Genomic DNA, 25,257 nt, shown 5'->3' on the forward strand with positions numbered 1-25,257 from the left:
CCCCTCCACAGCCCAGCGCTCCAGTGAGGGGGTGGGAGCAGAGCAGACCTCTGCTCACAGAGCTGTGAGAACTTGAGTGATTGGCGGTGTTCGGTCGCTCGGTTCTCAGTTTTAGAGGCGGCGGTGGACAGATGCAACATCGGTGCGATGCTGCATCGACATAGGAAGGTATGGTTCTTAAAAAAAACCCATACTTCTCTTTTAAGTACCTGCATTTTCCTGATATTGGCCTCCAATCTCTGTATGGTAGACCAGTAAAAGGAAATGTCAGCACTCTAATCCAACCAGTCTCTGCTGCATGCATATGTACTAACAAGTAATATGCTGACAGAAAGAAATATGGAAGAGGTAGCTTAATCAGTTTGCTGCTTCTTCTTTGTCCAATTACATACTTGGGACAAGGAAGTGTCCAAATTATATTGATCAACTGCAGTAGAGAAAAGTGAGGTCACCAACCTTACTGCTGTCTGGCAGAGCTGCATAAATCCCAGGACTTGCTAAACTAAATTACAAATACTTTGGCAGCTAAGACTTCAGTTGTATTTTGAATGTGTATTTATTGGTTTGCCTGGAGCTCAGCTTTAATGCTTGTAGTAGAAGCATACTACATCCACATCCTTCACTGTAAACCTTGCAGTGCACACTGTATATGATATCCATATTACAAGGCTCATGGCAATTCATACAGAAGTACTCATTTTACTTTATGGTTCACAATAAAGTCATAATGTTTTGTGAAATGGGACAGGATGGCCAAATGGTTGTCTCGTTATGTAAAAGCATGGAATATTACAAAAACATGGTTCAGCAGGGGACAGAAAAGAAGTGATGATAGAATGAAAACAGTACAAAGACACACCAGACTCCCATCAGTGTAACAAACTCACCATGTCAACAAATGTAACAAAATATATGTAGTAAGCGGCAACTGCACAGATTCCACATGTGGTTCCAGTTTGTGAATTTTTTGGGACTGATACTAAATCTGAAAATAAAGAAACTGTAATGTTAATCTTTGTAATGTTCATGTAATGGTCCCCGTGTTGGGTCTATGCCAACATCCACAACTGAATACTCCAATTAATTACATGTAAAAAAATGTAGTAGTAGTCATGTATTCACATAATATATGTTGTTTGGTTTGTGCAGACATGAAGAAAGTGGAGGTGCAATTAATTATATGAAATTGGTGTCAGGCCTTAACTGGAGAGAAAATCCAAGTCCAGCAAGACTAACCACACCAATTCAGGTAAACCGTAAGAACCGGTTATGTTATATACACATATACAGCCTCCCCTAGCCTTCTATGTCCCCCTAAACTTTCCCCCTGCTCCTTCACTTGTACTTTCTGTGTCTTTTGCTATACTTTTTCAAAAGTCTTTAGGCCACTCAAGTGAGGCGGTAGTCCTCGGTGGTCCATAATGATGCAGAGAGTGGTGCTGGCATAATTGCATCAGCACTCTTCTCTATATCATTTTACTGTGATTGTGGAATGCCATATTGATGTCCCCCCTGGGGTTGGCCCATAATGCCTTGTATTCACAGGAAATGGCTTGAATGGCGCTGGAGCTTATTGAACCCAGAAGAAACCAGCTCTGGATAACAGAATGGGTAAAAGTAGGTCTGCGAGGGACAGCAAGAGCTGTGTTTGTTTTAAAATTCCAGGGAATCCTATTGGGTTTTAAGGTGCCCGTCCACACAACAGGTATTGGGCAAATTACATTATCTTTAGACCTAATTTAATATGATGAGTTACCAAGTTTTGCATGGGCTGCATCAGTGAATATATTCACGTCTAATATATTTATAGCTGTTGCTCTCTCAATGGCCTATACATAAAATTTGTCCATGAATATGGATGTTCGAATCTAATAGATTGCCTGTACTCAATTCCAGGTTTAATCTGTGCGTGGATTGAATGTGGCTACTAGGTTTAATTAAAATTTTCAGCCTCAAACTGTGCAAAAAGGCAATGGTAATGATGGTATACCTAACATCTGTTTATTCAAATATGGTGCTAAACATCAATGATAGCCTGAAAAATGGGAAGGTAGAGCTTTAAAGGATAAGTTCACTTTTCTGAACATGTTACACCTGTATTTAGGTGTACCATGTTCAGCAACTTCCATCTGCACCACTGATCCCCTCCCTCATTGTTGACAGCAGGCGGGTCACCTTTTACCCTTACCCGTAGTCACAATTTGGCAACAACATGGCTGTGCAGGGCTTCATCCACCCAGCCACGTCATTCATTCACAGAGTTCTGAGAATGAATGAACTACTGCCATTGCAACAGATGGCTTCTAGTTCTCAATAAACTGTGAGGGCGCTAATGAGCGCTCTCATAGTGCTCTCATAGTTTATTGATTCTTCCTGTTCTCCAATAATTGTCTGCCCGTCCCACCTGTGAGGTATATATACTATACTAAGGTCAAACAAAACCAGAGAAAATTCCCAGCTCAACTTACCAACCAGCCTGCAACCAACTGAATTATCCTGCCTAACAGTATGCGTTAAAAACAGGACTTTAGTTGCACACATTTGCAAATACATGCATAAGCTGCAGAGCCACTTCACAGCACCAGTGTTAATTTGGCAGCAAATTTTGATTTCGTCTTAGTCTTAGGACTAAAATGGCATTTTAGTTTTAGTCCCATTTTAGTCATTGTATTTTAGTCGACTAAAATCCCCAGTACATTTTAGTCTAATAAAATCATTTTAGTCAACTAAAATCGAATGTGTTTTGTTAAATTGCAATGCATTATTTAAGCATTTCTCTAAAATTTCCAAACTCATTATATACTCCTGGAGTAAAAAAAATCTGATATCTTGTTATTATTTATGGTATTAAGGTTTGAACAAATTAGAGATACAGATACAGATTTAGCTGGGTGGTCTGAGAAGGCCTGTAATGCTGCACAGTGCTCTGGACTGTGGTCTGAGGAGGCCTGTAATGCTGCACAGTGCTCTGGACTGTGGTCTGAGGAGGCCTGTAATGCTGCACAGTGCTCTGGAAGGTGGTCTGAGGAGGCCTGTAATGCTGCACAATGCTGGATGGTGGCCTGAGGAGGCCAGTAATGCTGCACAGTGCTCTGGAAGGTGGTCTGGGGAGGCCTGTAATGCACTGTGCCCTGGATTCCACTGCCAGTGGGCAGAGGAGGCCTGTAATGCACAGTTGCACAGTGTGCTCTCGACGGACGGTGGTCTGAGGGGAGGCCTCAGGCCTGCTGTAATTGTAATGTATCACAAATGTTATTACTGTACACTGACACTGGTCTGCTCTGCTCTGGGCACCTGACTGTGCGCTTGCTTGCTGGGAGCGCATTGCGGAAGCAGGCGGAGCTCCGTGAAAAAACAAAAGTTGGTTCACAAGGGTAAACGTCCTTGCCTCCCATTTTCATCCCGTTTTCATTCGTTAACGAAAATGGATCTGATTTTTTATCATGTAAATGTGCTGTACTTTTTGTTTCGTTATCGTCACTAAATCTTTGACGAAAACGTTTTCATTGACAAAATTAATACTGCACGGGACCCCATTATTATCTGCAGTCCTAACTCTAAATTGTGAGAGCCTCCATAATAAAAGCACATGCATTATAATGGATAGGCAGAGGGCAGGTGAGCTTGGAAGGAGCCCACCCTCCTTAAAGGAACAGGACACCCAGCATATAGCACAATGGCAGCAAAGGTGTCCAGTGCATCCCCTCACCAGTATGTACTATATATACTATACTGAGGGTATGCAAGAGCCTGACATTGCATCCATGATCTACTGATTGTGGGTGCAATGCTCTGCAGGCTAATAGAAAAAAAATGCACTTTTCTTTTAACCTGCAAAAAAATTTGCATTTATTTTTATTTTTTAAATGTGTACGTATCCTTTAAATGCTGTGTATGAATATGAAAATGACTGTCTCCAAGTCCCATATATACCAAATCAATGTTTTCTTAGAGATGGGAAAATAGGGAGTCTGAAATTGCGGCTCCTTTTTTTTTTTACAATATAAATATCCTAGACAAGATTTTCAATGTAGAGAAAGAAAAAGACACATGATGATTCAGTAACAGTTTTATGTATTTGCTACATGGTGGAAAATATACAACATGTGAGAGTAGATAGGAATGAATGTAAGTCATTCTATTCTATTTGTAGTGCACAATTGTGACAACTGATATCAGATGTTTTAAGATTCTCCGAACTATTATTGTCACAAATGTGAGACCAAGTATGAAATTGGGTTTCTGTATGATAAAAACAGTATAAAAATATAACCATTGTGCCATACTGCGGCAATACATGGCAAGCTTTTTGTTGTGATATCAGTCATCTGGAATGCATTTTACAATACGCATGGTCCATTTATAAACTGCAGTATAACACGCAGTGTCCTAATTATACCAATTTATCTACTTTGGCTACAACCAGGTATATGCCAGCTGCCTAACTGTATTACTGTGTGCCATTTTCCCTGAAAAGAAAAACAAACCTACTTTTTAATTGTCCTCCCTACCTAGCATGACCTAAGGTTAATACTTTGCTTTAGGATAAATTTGTGACAAAATCTGTGTTGATGGCGCTTACCTCTTATCTGCATAAATTCAATGAAATGAAATTAGTATTTTAGGGAGCACTTATTACATCTTACATTCCCTTTATTTCTAGTAGGAGGGTAGAGCCTATGTCATGCTGTCAGTCTCACTCATTCCCTAGCTGAGCCCTTGACCGAGAGTTAGGCCTCATGCACACTGGTTGTCATAAAAAAGCCAGTAACGTTAGCTGTAGAAAGCTGTAGCTGTAGAGTTTTTTAGCTTTTTTTTAGCAAAACTATACTCCCATAAAAGCTTATGGCTCAAAAACGCTGATAAACGCAGAATAGCCACGTTTTTCAGTGTTTTTTTGGCGTTTTTAAGCTGTTTTCAGCTTTTTTCAGAGTTAGAGCATTTTTACAGCTGAAAAACTCCTCTCAAAACCTACTAGTTCTGGAGTTTTTTTCCAGCTAGAAAACGCCCCTGACAAAAACTGCTGATAACACCCTATGTATGCATGGACACATAGGATAACATGATGTGGAGTTTATTGGCTGCAGGAAAAAATGCAGACATCTCAAGTCTCCCGCAAAGGTCCGGGAGACTCCCGCATGTCTGCGGTGGCTCCCGCACTCCCGCAATTGCCTCCCAATCTCCCAGGAATGATCGGTGCGGTGGGGAACAGCTGTGAACACTGATCTCCTTTGTATCGATTTTTAGCTGACAGCCTCTTCTCCTTCTCCCCCTCCTGCGGCTGTCAGCTAAACAGCTATACAGGGAGATCAGTGTTCACAGCTGTCCCTCCAGCTGCACCGATCATTCCCAGCTGTTCTGTGTGCTCCTCCCCCCTCGGCCCCTTCCGTGTCCTTCTCTGCCCCCCCTGTTCTCCTCCGGCCCCCTCCATGTCCTTCTCTGCCCCCCGTGTTCTCCTCCGGCCCCCTCCATGTCCTTCTCCGCCCCCGTGTTCTCTTCGCCCCCCCTCATCCCCCGCAGGCGGATCCCCTCCTCTCCTGCCGGTTGCGGAGGAACTAGTAATTGGACACAGTGGGCAAGATCGCTTCTGTGTCCTGTGATTACTGAGTAGAGTAAAATGTATTCATAAACTGCTCAGTTTAAGAATGAACAGGAGTCTCTGTCTCCTGTTCATTCATCTTTAGTGCTGAGAAAGGGACGGGGAACCTGTGTCCTCAGTCCCTTTGTCTGTCTCAAAGGGGAGATGTCAGGGTTCTGTTTAGACCCCTGACATCTCACCAAAGCGCCACCTCTCTGAAATGAGTTTTTGCAGGTTGGGATGTCTGAAAATGTCTGAAGCCAAAAACAGCAGCTGTAATAACATCCAGTGTGCATGAGGCCTTACAGTAAAATAACAACCAAATCATGCACTAACCTCTGTGAAAAATGCAATAATGTCCTAAAAGGCAGTTCTTTGTAGTAAGTCAGCATTTGCACACACTTTGTCTTTCATACGTTTACGTAAAATATTACATTCTGGCATGAATAAATCACACGTAAAGTTAGAACTTGAATATGAGCAGTTTAAAGCTCTAATGCAGGCACATAAATTATTACAAGATTTGTGGGGTTTGAATTAGAATAGGAAATCAGGAAAAACTAGGCTTATTTTTTGAAACGGGATACCTTAAAGGTGTGCCAATCAGTATGTGTAATAGAACAAACAATTTCTTCAGCGCTCAAAAGGATAGTCACCAGTCAGGGATAGATGCAGGGTTTATGCAATCTCAAGGAAAATGCTTCAGCAGGGCCGCCCTCCTCCGACAGAATCCAACTCAAAGCTGCAAAAAACACACAGGGGGCGCAAACGCCTACTGCATTACCCAAGGTTTATTGAAGGAAACCAAACAGCCAAATAAATACTCACGAACAACAGATGTAATGTGCATGACATTCCCTGATGGTCAATCATCTTGGCAAGGGATGACCGAGCAATAGGCAATGTCGGCAGGCTGGCACGTTTCGGACGCATCCCCTTCCTCAGAGCTCAAACCAACAAAAGTTTGCCCCTTGAATATATACCGACTAGGCACCCTATTGTTCCACCCTCTAATAGGGTGGGGTGTCACAGCATCAGACAAGGTCAAAACAGCCTGCCGACATCACCCATTGCTCGGTCATCCGTTGCCACATTGATTGACTATCCGGGAATATCATGCATATTACATCTGTTGTTTGTGAGTATTTATTTGGCTGTTTGGTTTCCTTCAATAAACCTTGGGTAATACACTAAGCGTTTATGCGCCCTGTGTGTTCTTTTTGTGCTAATCAGAATGTATAAATGTATCATCATGTATAAATGTATCTGAGGGTGGAACCCAACCCCAGTCAAACTTGTTTTGAATAGAATAGGATAAGTTTAGATCCTCTAGTTTTAAATACTCATAGATGAAGACAAGACTTTGTTCAGGTATGTATCCTGATGTGGTATGGGAGAAACAGCGCTTTTCAAACTAAGTGCTAAAAAGCTGCAACTCAAGTGGTATACAACACAAACAAAACTATAAAACAAAAGGAGCTGCGCTAGTAGTGAATGGAACAATAAATGGAAACCCAAAAAATTTAAGTGGTTGAATACACTAACTAAAAAGTGCAATTTGCAAATATATGAGTGTCACACCAAAATTGATATAAGGTTAATAAACACTTCGGGCCAAAATGAGATAAGTTACAAAGAGTCAATGGTATTGGTAATTGAGATAAATAAGTACAAAACAGTCAGTGGCAGTGATAATCAACACGCTGATAATATTGCAGCACCCTGTGACAAATCTTCATGGAATAGGGAACAATGTGATTCCACCACCATAAGAAATGCAGGCTTACCAGATTGCAAGCTAAATAAGCTTGTCATCCAATCCTGGGTAGTGAAGATCTCCCGCTGCTGTAAACGGCTGCTGTGAACGACTCACAGGCTTGGCATATCCTGAAGTTCCGTCTTAGACAATCCAACGATCCCAATCTGTCAGTATCAGCTGACATACTAATTGGTTGACAGTGAGACAATCGATCCAGCGGATGGAAAAAGGCAAGGGTGGATGGTCTCGTTGGGTGTATGTAACCTACGCGTTTCGTCACACAAAAGAACGTCATCTCTGATGTAGATTTAGGTTAGGCATGGCGTTTGCTAAAGTAAAGTGTGTTTCTTTGTGGGTCAGGAACGTGCATGATTTTGCCTTATAAAATATGATATTCTATACATTCTGCTTATGGTCTAATAATTTTGTTCTTTGTTTTCAGTTTGATGCTGAGTGGAGTGGACAAGCTACAGGCAGTGTTGTAATGAACGTGAACTACCTGCTCCTTCTTGAAGAATGGCTTGGGCTGCAGAACTGAAATGATAACAATTGTCATGTTCATAACACCTTTATGTGTACATGCACACTCATTTTCATTGTTCATTTCAGTTGGGTCCTATGTAAAAAATAAAGGCAGTGTAGAATGATAACTATATGCGTACTGATATTTATGGAGTAAATATAGGCTCATAGAAAATTGTGTACTTTTTTCATATATATATATATATATATATATTTTCATTTGCAATGGAGCAAATTAAACATACAGTAAGTATACAGCTTTTGTCATTATTGAGCAGTCACTTGCTTTTTATCTTTACAACAGATAAAATCACATTGATGCTGACCTTCATTTTGATTGTGTCCTCTAAGAAGAAAACAGTCTGTTGCATACTGTTTTTAGAATGTGATAGATGTGATCTGAATGTATTTGCAATCTTAGAGAATTTCTCCCATTAGTAGTCAGAGTCTTATTCAAAGACCTAACTGAATTGACATCATAGGTTGTGGATTTATTTCCTGATTTTTTTTTTTGGTCTTACTGTACATCTATTTAGCTGTAGTTTCTTAAAGTAGTACTGCAGTGATTGTAAAGTCAGAAGGTTTTGTACAGCAAGCGGCGTGCTATGGGGGCACTCGGTGGTGTGGGGGTGGGAGAGCCGGGAGGATCGCGGCTGTTCTGTCAAAGCCATTGCACAGAGCAGGTAAATATAGCATGTTTGTTATTTTGATTTTAAAAAAATAGAAAAAACAAAGCTTTACTATAAACCCTCAGCATTTAACCAGTTCCCGACCGGCTCGCGTACATATACGGGGGCAGAATGGCTCCCCTGCGCAAACCCCATACAGGTATGGGGTTTCTTTAAGAGCCACCAGAGGGCACGCGCGCGCTGGCCACACGCGATCATGTGCACGAGCGCCAGCACGGGGATTTGGGTGTGTAAACACCCAAATCCCTGTGCTGTCAGAGGAGAGGAGACATGTAGTTTGTTCCTACTATGTAGGAACAGCGAAATTTCTCATCTCCTACTCAGTCCAATCCCCATACAGTTAGAACACACTTTGGGAACACACAGTTTACCCCTTGATCGCCCCCTAGTGTTAACCCCTTCCCTACCAGTGTCATTTACACAGTAATCAGTGCATTTTTATAGCACTGATCGCTGTATAAATGTCAATGGTCCCAAAAATGTGTCAAACGTGTCCGATGTGTCAATCGCAATGTTGCAATACCGATAAAAATCGCAGATCACCGCCATTACTAGTAAAAAAAATAAATAAATAATATAAATGCGTTAAAAATGCCATACATCTTTCCAATAGTTTGTAGAAGCAATAACTTTTGCGCAAACAAATCAATATATGCTTATTGCGATTTTTTTTTTTTTTACCAAACATATGTAGAAGAATATATATTGACCTAAGTTGATAAAGAAATTTGTTTTTTTTTAAAAATTGGGGGGTAATTATTAGGGATGAGCCGAACACCCCCCGGTTCGGTTCGCACCAGAACCTGCAAACGGACCGAAAATTCGCACGAACGTTAGAACCCCATTGACGTCTATGGGACTCGAACGTTCGAAATCAAAAGTGCTCATTTTAAAGGCTAATTTGCATGGTATTGTCCTAAAAAGGATTTGGGGACCCGGGTCCTACCCCAGGGGACATGTATCAATGCAAAAAAAACTTTTAAAAACGGCCGTTTTTTCGGGAGCAGTGATTTTAATGATGGTTAAAGTAAAAAACAAAAAAAAAAAAGTGAAATATTCCTTTAAATATCGTACCTGGGGGGTGTCTATAGTATGCCTGTAAAGTGGAGCATGTTTCGAACAGTCCCTGCACCAAATGTCATTTTTAAAAGGAAAAAATCTCATTTAAAACTGCTTGCGGGTTTAATGTAATGTCGGGTCCTGGCAATATGGATGAAAATCAGTGAGACAAACGGCATGGGTGCCCCCCAGTCCATTACCAGGCCCTTTGGGTCTTGTATGGATATTAAGGGGAACCCCGCACCCAAATTAAAGTAAGGAAAGGTGTGGGGCCACAAGGCTCTATATACTCTGAACAGCAGTATACAGGTGGTGCAAACAAGACAGGGACTGTAGGTTTGTTGTTAAGTAGAATCTGTTTGTCATTTTGAACGGGTACATTTTTAACGTGTTTAGCTCCAGCCAAAAAATCTTTTTTAAGCTTTTTGGAAAACATAGGGAAGGGTTATCACCCCTGTGACATTTGTTTTGCTGTCTTTCCTCCTCTTTAGAAGATTTCACCTCACTTTTTGTCCCAATGACAAATGTTTTTTGAAAATTTGGGGGTTTTTTGTGGAACAAGGATTGGAAAGCATCAGTGGAAAGGAGAAATGTTTTTCCCATATTAACTCTTACAGGAGAGAATTTCCCTTCCTAGGGGTAGATTTCATCTCACTTCCTGTTGTCTCCTTCCGTTTGCAAGTAGGAGTCGTTTGTAAGTTAGATGTTTGAAAGTAGGGGCCTGCCCTATATACTCAGCATAAATTTGGCCTTTAGGTGTTGTTGTGGCCACAACAACGTAAGCCCTCACAGGGCCCTGCTGTGAAATATTAGATCAAGAATTGTAATTACATGCCCCTGTTGAACAGGGGCAGAAAAACTGGGCCTTTGGTGGTGGTGGTGGTGGTGCTGGTGCCACAACACTGTAAGTCCTCACTCGCTCTTGGTGGGTGCAGAAATGGGCCCTGCTGTGAAATATTAGATCAAGAATTGTAATTACATGCCCCTGTTGAACAGGGGCAGAAAAATTGGGCCTTTGGTGGTGGTGGTGGTGCCACAACACTGCAACCCCTCACAGACACTCTAGTTGGAACGCAGGAACGAGCCCTGCTGCAAAGTATTGCATCAAAAATTGTAATTACACGTCCCTGTTAAACAGGGGCCGAAAAATTGGGCCTTAGGCATTGGTGGTGGCGCCCAGAACCAAAAATGTTCTTTCAAGCTATCAGCGTGATGATTGAGGAGGAAGAGGATAATTACTCAGGGATAGTCACTCAGCATCAGCATAGGCAGTCTTTGAAGGGATCTGAGATTTTAAAAAAAATTATTCGGTTACATCAGCATCAGGTGCTTGGTAGCTGGTGGTGATCCAAGACTGATTCATTTTTATGAAGGTCAGTCGATCGACCGAGTCGGTGGACAGACGCACCCTGTGATCGGTTAGAAAGCCTCCAGCAGCACTGAATGTGCGTTCCGAAAGAACGCTGGATGCAGGACAGGCCAGTAGCTCAATTGCATACTGTGCAAGCTCTGGCCAGTGATCCATCCTCAAGACCTAGTAACCCAGAGGATTTTCGGTGGGAAAGGTGTCCAAGTCTGATCTTGCCCCTAGGTATTCCTGCACCATGTAAAACAGACGCTGGCGATGGTTGCTGGAACCGATCATACCTTGGGGCTGCGGACCAAAAAATTGTCTGAACGCATCGGTCAGACGGCCACCTTCTCCACCGCTCCTTCTTTGACTGACCGAAGCCTCAGCAACACGTTGTCCAGAAACAGGAGTTTGTAACCTCCCAGTCTCTGGGAACGCGTTGCACAGACCCTTCTGCAAGGCCTCCCGAAGATGTTTCATCCTCTGCTCCCTCTGCGATGGCAAGATAAGGTCCACAACCTTACCCTTGTAACGTGGATCAAGGAGGGTTGCCAGCCAGTATTGGTCCTTCTCCTTGATACCACGAATACGAGGATCCTTACGCAGGCTTTGCAGGATCAGGGAGGCCATGCAGCGTAGGTTTGCTGAGGCATTCGGTCCGGAGTCCTCTGGGTCACTAAGGACAACATGGTCCGCAGCCACCTCCTCCCAGCCACGTACAAGTCCATGTGTTTCTTGGGACTGATCCCTTAAAGACTGCTGCTGATGCTGAGTGCCAGGCTCCACCTCCATACTGACACAATCTTCCTCCTCCTCCTCCTCGTCCTCTTCCTGTGTGATTGGCGGGCATGCAGAAACACTGTCTGGATAAAGGGGGCCTTGAGAGCTAAGGAAGTCCTCCTCTTCCTGCCTCTGTTCTGCCTCAAGTGCCCTGTCCATTATTCCACGCAACGTGTGCTCCAACAGGTGGACAAGGGGGACAGTGTCCCTGATGCATGCACTGTCACTGCTCACCATCCTCGTGGCCTCCTCAAATGGTGACAGGACAGTGCATGCATCCCTGATCATGGCCCACTGGCGTGGGGAAAAAAAAACAAGCTCCCCTGACCCTGTCCTGGTGCCATAGTCGCACAGGTACTCATTGATGGCCCTCTGCTGCGTGTGCAGCCACTGCAGCATGGCCAACGTTGAGTTCCACCTGGTGGGCATGTCACAGATTAGGCGGTTCTTGGGCAGGTTAAACTCCTTTTGGAGGTCCGTCAGCCGAGCACTGGCATTATATGACCGGCGGAAATGCACACAGACTTGCTGGCCTGCCTCAGGACATCCTGTAAGCCCGGGTACCTGCCCAAGAACCGCTGCACCACCCAGTTAAGGACGTGAGCCAAACAGGGCACATGGGTCATTTGTCCCTGTCGGAGGGCAGAGAGGAGGTTGATGCCATTGTCGCAAACCACCATTCCTGCCTTAAGTTGGCGTGGCGTCAACCACCTCTGAACCTGCCCCTGCAGAGCTGACAGAACCTCTGCCCCAGTGTGGCTCCTGTCCCCCAAGCACACCAGCTCAAGCACCGCATGGCATCTTTTGGCCTGCGTACTTGCGTAGCCCCTTGAATGGCTACGGAGCACCGCTGGTTCCGAGGACAAAGCACAGGAAGAGGCCATGGAGGAGGAAGAAGAAGAGGAGGGGGTGGAGGAGAGAGGTGTGTCACAATCATTAGCATTTTGGAGGCGTGGTGGCGGAACAACCTCCAACACTACTGCACCTTGTCCTGCATCCTTCCCAGCTGCCAGCAGAGTCACCCAATGCGCCGTGAAACTTAGGTAACGTCCCTGTCCATGCCTGCTGGACCATGAGTCAGCGGTAATATGCACCTTACCGCTGACCGCCCTGTCCAGCGAGGCATGGACATTGCCTTCCACATGCTGGTAGAGAGCCGGAATCGCCTTCCGTGAGAAAAAGTGGCGTTTAGGTACCTGCCACTGAGGAACCGCACATTCCACAAACTCACGGAAGGGGGCAGAGCCTACCAACTGAAAAGGCAGCAGTTGAAGTGCTAGCAATTTTGCCAGGCTAGCATTCAACCGCTGCGCATGTGGATGGCTGGGAGCAAACTTCTTTCGGCGGTGCAGCAGCTGGGGCAGGGAAATTTGCCTGGTACAATCTGACGTCGGTGTAACAAAAGCAGATTGCCCACAAGTACTTGGCTGTGACACACCTAATTCTACACCTTCATTCCTCTCAGTGCAGGTCTCAGAGAGGACTGAAGGTATAGTGGGGTTGGAGATCTCAGCTGATGAGGAGCAAGGAGAGGTCCTCTTTGTTCTTTGGTGTGGGTCTTTTAGATACGCTTGCCAGCGAACTGCACGGCAGGACAACATATGTCTGGTCAAGCATGTGGTACCCAAGCGGGAGATGTTTTGGCCACGCGAGATACGCTTGAGACATATGTTGCAAATAGCAGCGGTGCGATCTGATGCACTCGTCTCAAAAAAGGCCCACACCAAAGAACTTTTTGAATAACGCGCAGAGACTGCAGCACCCTGCACATGTGGAGCTTTGGGGTGTGATGCAGTCAATGTGCTGCCCTTAGGCTGGCCCCTGGAGGGCATCCTGCCTCGTTGGTGATGTGCCGCCTCCTCCTCCTCTCTCCTATCAGGCACCCACGTTGAGTCAGTGACCTCATCATCCCCTCCCTCCTCATCACTGGAGCAAACCTGGCAGTATGCTGCAGCAGGGGTAGCATGACTGCCAGATTGCTGTCCTTTTTGGGCACCCCCTCTGTCTGCGCTCATGTTACTGCCTTCATCGAGCTCAGTATCATCATCAGAGCCTTCCAAACGCTGGGCATCCTCCTGGAGCATGTGCCCAACACTGTGGTCAAACAGTTCGAGGGACTCCTCAGGAGGACATGGTGGGGCTAGGGAAGGAGTCACTGATGACATTGAGCCGAGGGAAGAGGCCGCTGCTTTGCCAGACAAAGTACCCTGGGCATGGGTGAGAGAGGATGAGGAGGATGAGGACGGCTTGGTCATCCACTCAACCAAGTCCTCCGCATGTTGTGGCTCAACACGGCCAGCTGCCGAAAAAAAGCCCAAGCGTGTCCCACAGCCACATGCTGATGAGGATGCACCGTCTCCATGACCAGCACTAGACACAGAGCCTGCTTGCCCTCTTATTGGCTTGTGACTGTCTGCCTCTCCTTCTTGGCCTTCCAGACATACTAATGGCCAGTAGCTGCACTAAGCTGGGATATGTATATATATATCTATATATATATATATAGATATATATATGTACTGATACTGCAGCTAGCAAAATCAACTGCCTGCCTGTAGTATGAGAACACCACCAACCTTCTACAGGTAGCTTTAGCTGAACACTGTGAGGTGGACGCACCCCACTAACTTGTAGGTTTAGCTGAACACCGTGAGCAGGACGCACCCCACTAACTTGTAGGTTTAGCTGAACACTGTGAGGTGGACGCACCACACTAACTTGTAGGTTTAGCTGAACACTGAGCAGGACGCACCCCACTAACTTGTAGGTTTAGCTGAACACTGTGAGGTGGACGCACCACACTAACTTGTAGGTTTAGCTGAACACTGTGAGCAGGACGCACCCCACTAACTTGTAGGTTTAGCTGAACACTGTGAGCAGGATGCACTGCACTAACTGTAAATAGTCTAGCTGCCTGACTGTGGTACTAATAGGATCAAAAGAACACCAGTAATTTTCTTCAGGTAGCTGTATATACTGTAACAAGACAAGCCTGCCTGTCAGTAAGAAGATAACAGGAACGGATCTAGCTGAACACTGTGAGCAGGACGCACTGCACTAACTTGTAGGTTTAGCTGAACACTGTGAGGTGGACGCACCACACTAACTTGTAGGTTTAGCTGAACACTGTGAGCAGGACACACCCCACTAACTTGTAGGTTTAGCTGAACACTGTGAGCAGGACGCACCGCACTAACTTGAAGGTTTAGCTGAACACTGAGCAGGACGCACCCCACTAACTTTTGTAGGTTTAGCTGAACACTGAGCAGGACGCACTGCACTAACTGTAAATAGTCTAGCTGCCTGACTGTGGTACTAATAGGATCAAAAGAACACCAGTAATTTTCTTCAGGTAGCTGTATATACTGTAACAAGACAAGCCTGCCTGTCAGTAAGAAGATAACAGGAACGGATCTAGCTGAACACTGTGAGCAGGACGCACCGCACTAACTTGAAGGTTTAGCTGAACACTGAGCAGGACGCACCCCACTAACTTTTGTAGGTTTAGCTGAACACTGTGAGCAGGACGCACTGCACTAACTGTAAATAGTCTAGCTGCCTGACTGTGGTACTAATAGGATCAAAAGAACACCAGTAATTTTCTTCAGGTAGCTGTATATACTGTAACAAGACAAGCCTGCCTGTCAGTAGGAAGATAACAGGAACGGATCTAGCTGAACACTGTGAGCAGGACGCACTGCACTAACTTGTAGGTTTAGCTGAACACTGTGAGGTGGACGCACCACACTAACTTGTAGGTTTAGCTGAACACTGTGAGCAGGACGCACCCCACTAACTTGTAGGTTTAGCTGAACACTGTGAGCAGGACGCACTGCACTAACTGTAAATAGTCTAGCTGCCTGACTGTGGTACTAATAGGATCAAAAGAACACCAGTAATTTTCTTCAGGTAGCTGTATATACTGTAACAAGACAAGCCTGCCTGTCAGTAAGAAGATAACAGGAACGGATCTAGCTGAACACTGTGAGGTGTACGCACCACACTAACTTGTAGGTTTAGCTGAACACTGTGAGCAGGATGCACTGCACTAACTGTAAATAGTCTAGCTGCCTGACTGTGGTTCTAATAGGATCAAAAGAACACCAGTAATTTTCTTCAGGTAGCTGTATATACTGTAACAAGACAAGCCTGCCTGTCAGTAGGAAGATAACAAGAACGGATCTAGCTAAACTGAATACAGTGTATATATATATATATATATATGCAACACCTGGGATGCATATATATACACAATACACTGTAAGTGCAGCTAACTGACTGACTGTTCTGCCTAATCTATCTAACTCAAATCAAATGTCACTGTCTGTCTCTCTCTCTCTCTCAATGAACGCCGGAACACACACTACACAGGGCCGTCGTGCAGGCGGCCTTATATAGTGTGGGGCGTGTACTAAATCCCCTGAGCCATAATTGGCCAAAGCCTCCTTGGCTTTGGCCAATTACGGCTCTCTGTTCAGGCGGCCCTGTGATTGGCCAAGCATGCGGGTCATAGTGCATGCTTGGCCAATCATCAGCCAGCAATGCACTGCGATGCCGCAGTGAATTATGGGCCGTGACGCGCCACACGAATTTGGCGCGAACGGCCCATATCGTTCGCAATTCGACGAACGATCGAACAGCCGAATTTTTCAAAAATTGTTGCTCTTTTTTTTGTTTATAGCGCAAAAAAATAAAAACCGCAGAGGTGATCAAATACCACGAAAAGAAAGCTCTATTTGTGGGGAAAAAAAGGACGCAAATTTTGTTTGGGTACAGTGTCGAACGACCGCAGAATTGTCAGTTAAAACATTGCAGTGCCAAAAAAGTGCTTTAGGAAGGGGGTAAAATCTTCTGGGGCTGAAGCAGTTAAAACAATAACATATTTAGTTCAGTTATTGGTACTTATATAGCACTAACCATTTAGATATATATTTTACATTTATATCAGTCCCCACCCTCAAGGTGCTTACAATCTAAGGTCCCTAACTCACATTAATACATACACATACTAGAGACAATTACCCTGATGGCATGTCTTTAGATGTGGGAAAAACCCACATAAGCACAGGGAGAATATATAAACTTCAGGCAGGTAATGATGTGACTGTGATTCAAACCAATGGCCCTAATGCTTCCAGGCACTTAGCCACTGTGCTGCCGAATAATGTAATAAAGAGGTTTTGAACTGTACTTTCCAGAGGGAGATTGCCAGAAGGAGGGAAAAGAGCTGCATTTTCTCAAGCTGTACAGGACACAGCTTTCTCTTGCCATGAGGGAGATCAGACTGTGTACATCACCGACTAGTGTACACCATCACTGCTACATATCGGCAGCCTCAGCAGGATCAGGAGTGCTGAGTGCAGACAGACTCATCTGGGTGCAGAGCAGAGAGTGGACTAATTGCTGTGTGTGACCAGATTGTGAGCTGCAATATCACTTGGATTGGTACGCCACAATATCACTGAGACTGATGAGATGCTGCTGTAGGGATTTACTATCTCCTGCTAGAGAAAGGGACTGTTCTCATGGGCATAGACAGTACAACTGGGCCCCAACGCTAGCTGGCAGAGGAGTTTAGACTAAAGACTGGCCCTTTACAGCTGCTACACAGACTTTTACATATTGCCTATGCTAAGAGGTACCTCTCAGAGGACATTGCACCATATTCTAGTCATTCTCCTAGAGTGCAATCTAGACTAGTCATTATTATTAATCAAATTGCAGTTAATGCTTACATGGCCTGTTTATTATTGACTTTGCTAATTTATGTGTTAATGCCAGTCTAGTGGTACAGAACTCTATTCTACGTTACCTTGGCATAGTGATTACACTGTCTAGCCGACTGTGTCTGAACCTACCTTCTGTGTGTTTATTTATGCTCAAAGCACCATTTATTCTAACCTGTATCAGTACATTGAGTTTGTTTACCTCTAAGCGGTCTTGAGTCTATTTCCAGGTGCTAATTCATGGCTGATTTAAAGGTTACAATACTCGTGTTCTTAAAAATGCTTGCAGTAACTTTCATTCAACCATGTGCATCAGAGGGTCTTAGGGTTTTCTTGGAGTCGAGGCACAGAACAGAGAACCCAAGTTACCAAGTGGCTCCTGCAGGGTAGCGCTACATAATCTCCTTGTGTCCTGCAGGGCTCCCTGAATGAATGTGCATTTAACAAATTTGTTTAAAAACTGGAGCAAAGAAAATTGTGGTAAAGGCAGAGCTGTTACCTTTCAGGTTTATACTTTAAAATTCAGAGATGAATCCAGCTGGATTGCAGCTGCACCCCCTTTGTTTTAATTTTCATTGCTCTGCTTTTTATGAACCAGTGCTAGATGTCTGTGGTGGAAGCACATATCAATACTGACTGGCACATCTATTAGCACGAACAATAGAAAATGTGTGTATGGTTCCAGATGTTCTCAGAGTCAAAGAATATTGGCACTGCAAAAAGGCTTGGGTGATTTTTGTACAATATTTGGCCCTCTTCTCCCTTGTGTTTCTTGTCACAATTTAAAAATATAAAATTAAATTAAACTGCAAATAGTGCATTATAGCAACGTTCTCTTTTAGATTTTTGAAGTTGAGAAATTCAGAAAACATTTTCTTGATCCTCCATATATGATCAAATTTTGGAAATTGTACTAAAATATCTTTTGTATTCAACTGAATTGGTTCCAACACTGAGCCTCATAACATAATTATACAATTTTTAGAGGCACATAGGCACAATTTATTGCATTAAAAAAAAATCTAAATTCTCCTAACAAGGGAATACATCTATATATGTTTACTGAAATTATATTATAGACACACATATTTCTGAATTGTAAAGGGGGGGGCAATAGACACTGTAAATGCTGACATCGAGAGATCCAAATAAAGAAATTGTTTGGTTTTCTTTTTTTTTTTATTTGACTGACTCATATTATTTAAGTGCGTTTATGAGATGAACACAAAGACACACACAAAATTGTCCTTAAAATGTTCCTTTAAAAAGACCACAGTGTCTTGCACTGTTCTTGGTTCAAGGATTTTATTTTGTCCTTTCTTCAGAACAGAAACACAGGGAGATTTTTTTTGTATAAAATTTGTCTCAAGTTGATGAAACACATCTGTGAAGTAAAGGTTCTGTTTTATAACAGCATGGTAGCTCTGAAGTCATGCCAAATCAGCAACATTGGGAAAATCATAAAGGTTGCTTCATGTTTCCCTTGCTTTTATTGCTAATTTATCTAGCGTATATACAGCCCTGATCTTATCTTCATTTACGTTACTTTTCTCCAACACCTCCAAATTTTCCATGGTTTGCTGCATCTTGCTGCTATTTATAGATTAACCAAAGGTGACCTCTCCCATTCCGTTCATGAATTTGAAGCTGTGACTCGCCTGATTAGTAGGATTTACGTATAGTTTTATGGAAAATGCTGACATTTAGGCAAAATAAAATGTCAGTATATTCAAGGGAATGCTTTAGCTTGACATTTATTGTCAAAAGATAGGGCAATCTTTTAGTACTTGATGCATTGTGGCCCCCAGGTTGATGGCTGGGCTGGGCACCTGAGATCACCAAGGTGGATACAAGACAACATGGTTAATAAATATGAATTATAAATCGCTAAATAATTTTCTTCTAAAAAGTGTTTTACTTCATAACTGATATTAAGTGATTGGGCACCAATGTATGTGCACCCAATGAATGCAAACCTTGAATCTGTTTAGCTGATTGCACACTAATACTTGATGTATCAGATTCATTCTTAGTTTGCTTTATGTAAACCCCAAACCTATTTACCTGATGGAACACTAATGCTCGATGCGTAGGGTGTGTTCCTAGAACGCATTAACATAATAATAATAATAGTAATCCTGTTTTTACTCCTTCTGTTACACTAAGGCAGGGGTCTCCAAACATATATCATATAGTTTACAAATTTTACAAATATTCGTGGGCCGAAAAAAAAAATCACTTTTATAAATGAATGAATACAATTTAAATGAATACATATTCCTCAAGAAATAGCTTCTTATCAGAAGCCCCTCCATCACATCAAAAGCCCCAAATCAAATCAGAAGTCCTCCCTTTATACCAGAAGCTTCCCCATCACATCAGAGCCCCCATTTCAGATCAGAGTCTCAGAGTTCCTCAATACATCAGAGCTCCCATCAGAGTTCTTCCTTACATCAGGATCCCAATTAGAGTCCCCCTTACATCAGGGTCCCCATCAGAAGCTGAGACCAACTAATCTGAATCCTCAGTCTGTGCAATGAGTCTGAAGATATGCTACTGATCCTATAAAATAGGAAACTGGATGTGACCTGCAGGCTGTAGTCAACACGAAGGCATGCACTTGTCAGCATTTTATCTGAACATTAAAAAAAAAAAAAAAAAAAAAAATACAAAAATACCAGTGAACTAATCAATGAAGTTTTCATGCACCAAGCATAGCAGAAAATAAAAAACAATATTCATACGCCGTGCTGCTGGAGCAAAGAAGACAGCATATATATGGTCATTTATCAGTGAAACCCAGTGTATTAAATCGCAAAAGTAAGTTCATATGTTGGAGCATACAGTCAATAGCAAACCACATCTTTTCTTAAATGTGGTCTATGTACACTGCAGCCTATATGCGTGTGTGCATATGCAGCGCACCCCACATAGGAGCCGGTGGTGAATAGGGATTCCCTACCCTGCACAGCCAATCACACTTATGCCTCATACACACGGTCGGACATTGATCGGACATTCCGACAGCAAAATCCTAGGATTTTTTCCGACGGATGTTGGCTCAAACTTGTCCTGCATACACACGGTCACACAAAGTTGTCGGAAAATCCGATCATTCTGAACGCGGTGACGTAAAACACGTACATCGGGACTATAAACGGGCAGTAGCCAATAGCTTTCATCTCTTTATTTACTCTAAGCATGCGTGGCACTTTGAGCATTGGATTTGTGTACACACGATCGGAAATTCCGACAACGGATTTTGTTGTCGGAAAATTTTATAGCCCACTCTCAAACTTTGTGTGACGGAAAATCTGATGGAAAATGTGTGATGGAGCCTACACACGGTCGGAATTTCCGACAACAAGGTCCTATCACACATTTTCCGTCAGAAAATCTGACCGTGTGTACGGGGCATTAGAGTCAGAAAAACTGTCCCGCAACTTTGTTTTGTTTTTTATTAGGGGTTTTGAACTTGGATGGGGATGGGATTATTATGGGATGTCCACTTGACTGGAACAAAAGTCTCTTCAGGGACACTTCAACTATATATACTCTCTATGTACACCCTTCTTCCTCCAGCACATCACTTGCTTGCAGAACAAAAATCACAGATCAAGCTGGCACATTGTTAGTTGATCTGATAAAGGGAACAGTCAGATAAAGCAAAGGGCCTTTACAGGCAGAGACAGCGGGTCCCTTTACTGTGTAGAAAAAGTCCCAGTGTCCAGCTACATTCCTGTGGCTACTGATCCCAGCACCACCTCTTCAGGCACTGCCAGCCTACCTGGCTGCAGCTGCCCCTTTCATTAGCCCTCCTGGCTACTTCCCACAGTCCTCTCAGACTGTCACACTCACCAGCCACCCAACTGTCTTCTCCCTGGAGATCTCCTGGACATGCTTGCTGGTTCCTGCTGTCCTCACACCTGCTCCCATGCCTCTGAACAGGACTCCTCCTTGAGTTTTCAGAGGATGCCTCCAGCACTTGAGCCCCAGGCCCGAGTTCATCCCCCCAGACTAGGGGGCTACCCTCAATTGCCTCCGACAGCCTCCTCCTCACTCCATCTCCAGCTTCCACCTGAACTCCACTCTACTCCTGCTGCTATATTTAAGAGGTGCCCTCCCCCTGCCAACCCATTTGGCCGGGGATTGGCCGGGGCCCTCATCAATACTCCGGGCAGCTCCTCCTAACCTCCCTCCCAGTCTTCTGGAAACGTATCCAAGGTTCCTGGTGAGTCATTCCAGCCTCCTTGGATCACCCACCCTGACCCAGATTCAAACCACAGACTTGGCTGCCTGCCAAATCTAAATTTACCTACACTACAAAAACCTGTGTGCAATCTAATCTATCACTCTAGAGGGTGCTACACACATATTATGAGCACATAATAAATACGTTTAGAATACATGAGAAAGCCTATTCAAATGGGAATCACATGTGTAAGTCTTCTCAGAAAAATCTGTCTGTAAAGTAAGGTAATAGTGAGAATGTAAAAGTATAAGAATAATCTTCTCTGAAATGAACAATATGTAAGGTGCAGCAACCAACCAGAAAGTATCTTATTACTCTTTTATATTATATACTTTTATTTACAGAGAAAAAGTAAAATTTGCCCGTGTGTGTGTTTTTATGGCATGTAGAAAAAGAACTGTCGTTTTATTTAAAAGTCAAAGTCATGCTTCTCAAAAATAAGTTGAAGCCAAGTCTTTCAAAAATATTTGAATTTGACAGTCCTTCATTTGGCAACCTGTGCATGCCAAGTGGTGTAGACAAATGACCAGCTGTTTTACTATATAAGAATGCCTGTTCTGATGGGAATCGAATATGTAAGTTTTCTCAGAAAAAGCTGCCTGTTAAGTGAGGTGACAGGGAGAATGAAAACGTTGGCTATTAGTGTCCTAACCATGAGATCAGTCAAAGGTTAAGCTGCAGTCACACAAATATGTCCCATCTGACATTCTTTCTAGACAACACTAGTAAAAATAAAGATGGCTAAAGATAAGCCACATGCAAATAAACATATTACATGTCACAGCACCTGATTTGCTAATGCATATGGTACTTGAAGGCAGACTGTATAGTCTAGAAGCAATGCCAGATTTTTGCCGAGGCTATTCCTCTAATTATTGTATGCTTACAATAATAAACATGTTGGGTAGAATTTATAGAGGGGCAGTTCATTTCCTTCAGCAATGCACATTTTAATTACTGCCCAACATTATGATTTGTACAGAGATTTGGAATCTGCACTGGTCCTGTTTCCAGCAAGAAAATAGGTCATCCTTTCTCTTCAGTTCAGAATTATTCCTTACTTCTATGGCCAGTAGGCATCTGGGAAAATATACCTATTTTCATCATAGCATCCAAACACTTCAATGTCTCTTGTGTAATAAAGAAGAATTAAAGGGTAAGTATGCTTGGTTGTTGTGGAGGCTCTTTTATGCATAATATAATGTAGTGGTCTCCAAACTGTGGCCCGTGGGCCAGATGTGGCCCTTTTCTTGTCTTTATCCAGCCCTTTGGAGCACCATTCCATCCTCTGACCACTGCATCCACTGACAACAATGATGGGGCACCATTCCATCCACTGGCACCAATGATGGGGCACCATTCCATCCACTAACACCAATAATGAAGCACCATTCCATCCACTGACTAACAATGATGGGGCTCTAACCCTCCTACTGATACAATTCCTCCAATTAAAACCAATGGTGGGACATTGTTTACTTCCACTGGCACTGGGGCATTTTCTACTTCCACTGGCAAGAGTCTGAACCCCCTATAGCATGATGGACAGGAAACTTGCCCTTTCTTTAGAAAGTTTGGAGACCTCTGATGCAATAGACTGTCTTGAAACTAACAACACATATGTATAATGGAGTTGGCTGAATGGTTCAGGCCTGAACACTGCCTGTTCACCTGTTCGTCAAACACCCAAATTTGCGGGATGCTCAGCAGGATGTTTGTCCACCGAGCGCCCCACAATGCACTGTACACTGCATTCTAAGCCCTGATTGGGCAAAGCTTTGCCCAATCAGGGCAAAGTGAATAGCTTGTTATTAAGGAGTGGGCTGGGAAGACGGCTGCAGTGTCTTTAACAACGGATGAGTAATCAGCTTTCAATGGGCTTCCCCACTGACAGCTGAATGAAAAAAAAAAAATTGCCGGCAATAGAAAAATATAAAAAAAAACCAGCGTGGGGTCCCCCCAAAATCCATACCATACCCTTATCTGAGCATGCAGCCTGGCAGGCCAGGAAAGGAGGGGGGGCGAGCGAATGCCCCCCTCCTGAACCATACCAGAACACATGCCCTCAACATGGGGGGTGCTTTGCTGCCTCCCCACCCCAAAGCACCTTGTTCCATGTTGATGGGGACAAGGGTCTCTTCCCCACAACCCTGGGCTGTGGTTGTGGGGGTCTGTGGGCAGGGGGCTTATCGGAATCTGGAAGCCCCCTTTAACAAGGGGGCCCCCAGTACATAGTACCCCTACCCATTCGCCAAAAAAATGTCAAAAAGAAGTAAAAACACACACAGATTTTGACAATTCCTTTATTGCAAAATAAAAAACAATGTCCCCCGATGTAAAGCCATCGTCAATCACGATGCCGCTGCTACCACTGGACCCACAAAAATAAAAGAAAATGCTCCACCCGCAACAAAGGCTAACTACCATCTACCTGCTCTGCTGTTTGACAGTTCTTACATAGATAAGGGGCGGGGCCACCTGGTGACCTCACCTGGTGGCTCTGACCCATGTGATGTCACCGACCCAGCATGCACCGATTGGAGATGTCACATGGGGGCAGTGCCACCAGGTGATGTCGCCAGGTGGCTCCACCACTTACCTATATAAGAACTGTCAGAAGGTGGAGCAGGCACACAGTGGTTAGTCTTCATTGCGGGCAGAGCATTTATTTTTTATTTTTTCCAGGTCCAACGGTGGCGGCGAAGGGCCTGGCATGGATAGGGGGGACCCCCACACTGTTCTTTTTTCACATTTTTCTATCGCTGGCAATCATATTGTATTCTTTTGTATTTTCTTTATAAATGTCAGCTTTGCTGCAAAAGGTTCTATACACGGTACAGGTGCAGCACTTTACAGGCAGACTAAGGGGACCTCCCAGGCACTATATTTAAAGGAATTTTTCTTTTTTATTGTTTCTCTTCAAGCTTCATTAAAATCACTGCTCCTTTAAAAATGATCTTTTTTAAACTTTTTTTGCATTGGTACATGTCGCCAGGGCTGGACCTGGGCCCCCATACCCTTTTTATTGGCCAATAACTTGCATATAAACCTTCAAAATGGGGACTTTTCGGGTCCCATAGACTTCAATGAGTTCGAGAGTTCTGGCGCAAACTGTTAAGCCCATCTCTAATGCATAAGCATTATGCGGTTTTTGTACCTGTAATCCCTACATCAATATAATGTTCTGATGGCTGAGAAAGCTTGTTATGCAGTTTGTCAATTTTGAGCGTCTCTTCTGTTTCCTCTCTCACATTCCCAAAAAGTGAATGTAACATAGGAGGCTATAAACCATAAAGGTGCCATTTTATAGGAGGGGCTATTAAAGTGACCAATGGCGAATAGCACTATATGGATCGGTTAAATCTGAAGTTTAGATATAGACTATTTTGCATAGTTGCTTTGATCCAGCTTGGACCAATGTAAGTATGCATGTGCAATACCTAGCCCATGCTTGTGAAAGCTGGAGATCACTGTAGTAATGGTGCTTACTACAGTGATTTCCAGCTTTTACTAGCTTCTGGGTTCCATGCCGAGCGGTTGC

At 43.7% G+C, this 25,257-nt stretch overlaps 1 protein-coding gene across 1 annotated transcript in view; it reads left to right on the forward strand.

The window, feature by feature from the left end:
- Positions 1-8,035, forward strand: part of EFHC2 (EF-hand domain containing 2) — a 134,899-nt gene extending 126,864 nt beyond the window's left edge. The window contains exons 14-15 of the mRNA XM_073616275.1: positions 1,150-1,249; positions 7,780-8,035. Coding sequence (XP_073472376.1) covers positions 1,150-1,249; positions 7,780-7,875 — 196 coding nt within the window. The 3' untranslated portion in view covers positions 7,876-8,035. The remainder of the gene's footprint in view (positions 1-1,149; positions 1,250-7,779) is intronic.
- Positions 8,036-25,257: the final 17,222 nt, after the last annotated feature.

Source organism: Aquarana catesbeiana, linkage group LG02 (assembly GCF_042186555.1).
Source record: "Aquarana catesbeiana isolate 2022-GZ linkage group LG02, ASM4218655v1, whole genome shotgun sequence".
Classification (NCBI taxonomy): Eukaryota; Metazoa; Chordata; class Amphibia; order Anura; family Ranidae; genus Aquarana; species Aquarana catesbeiana.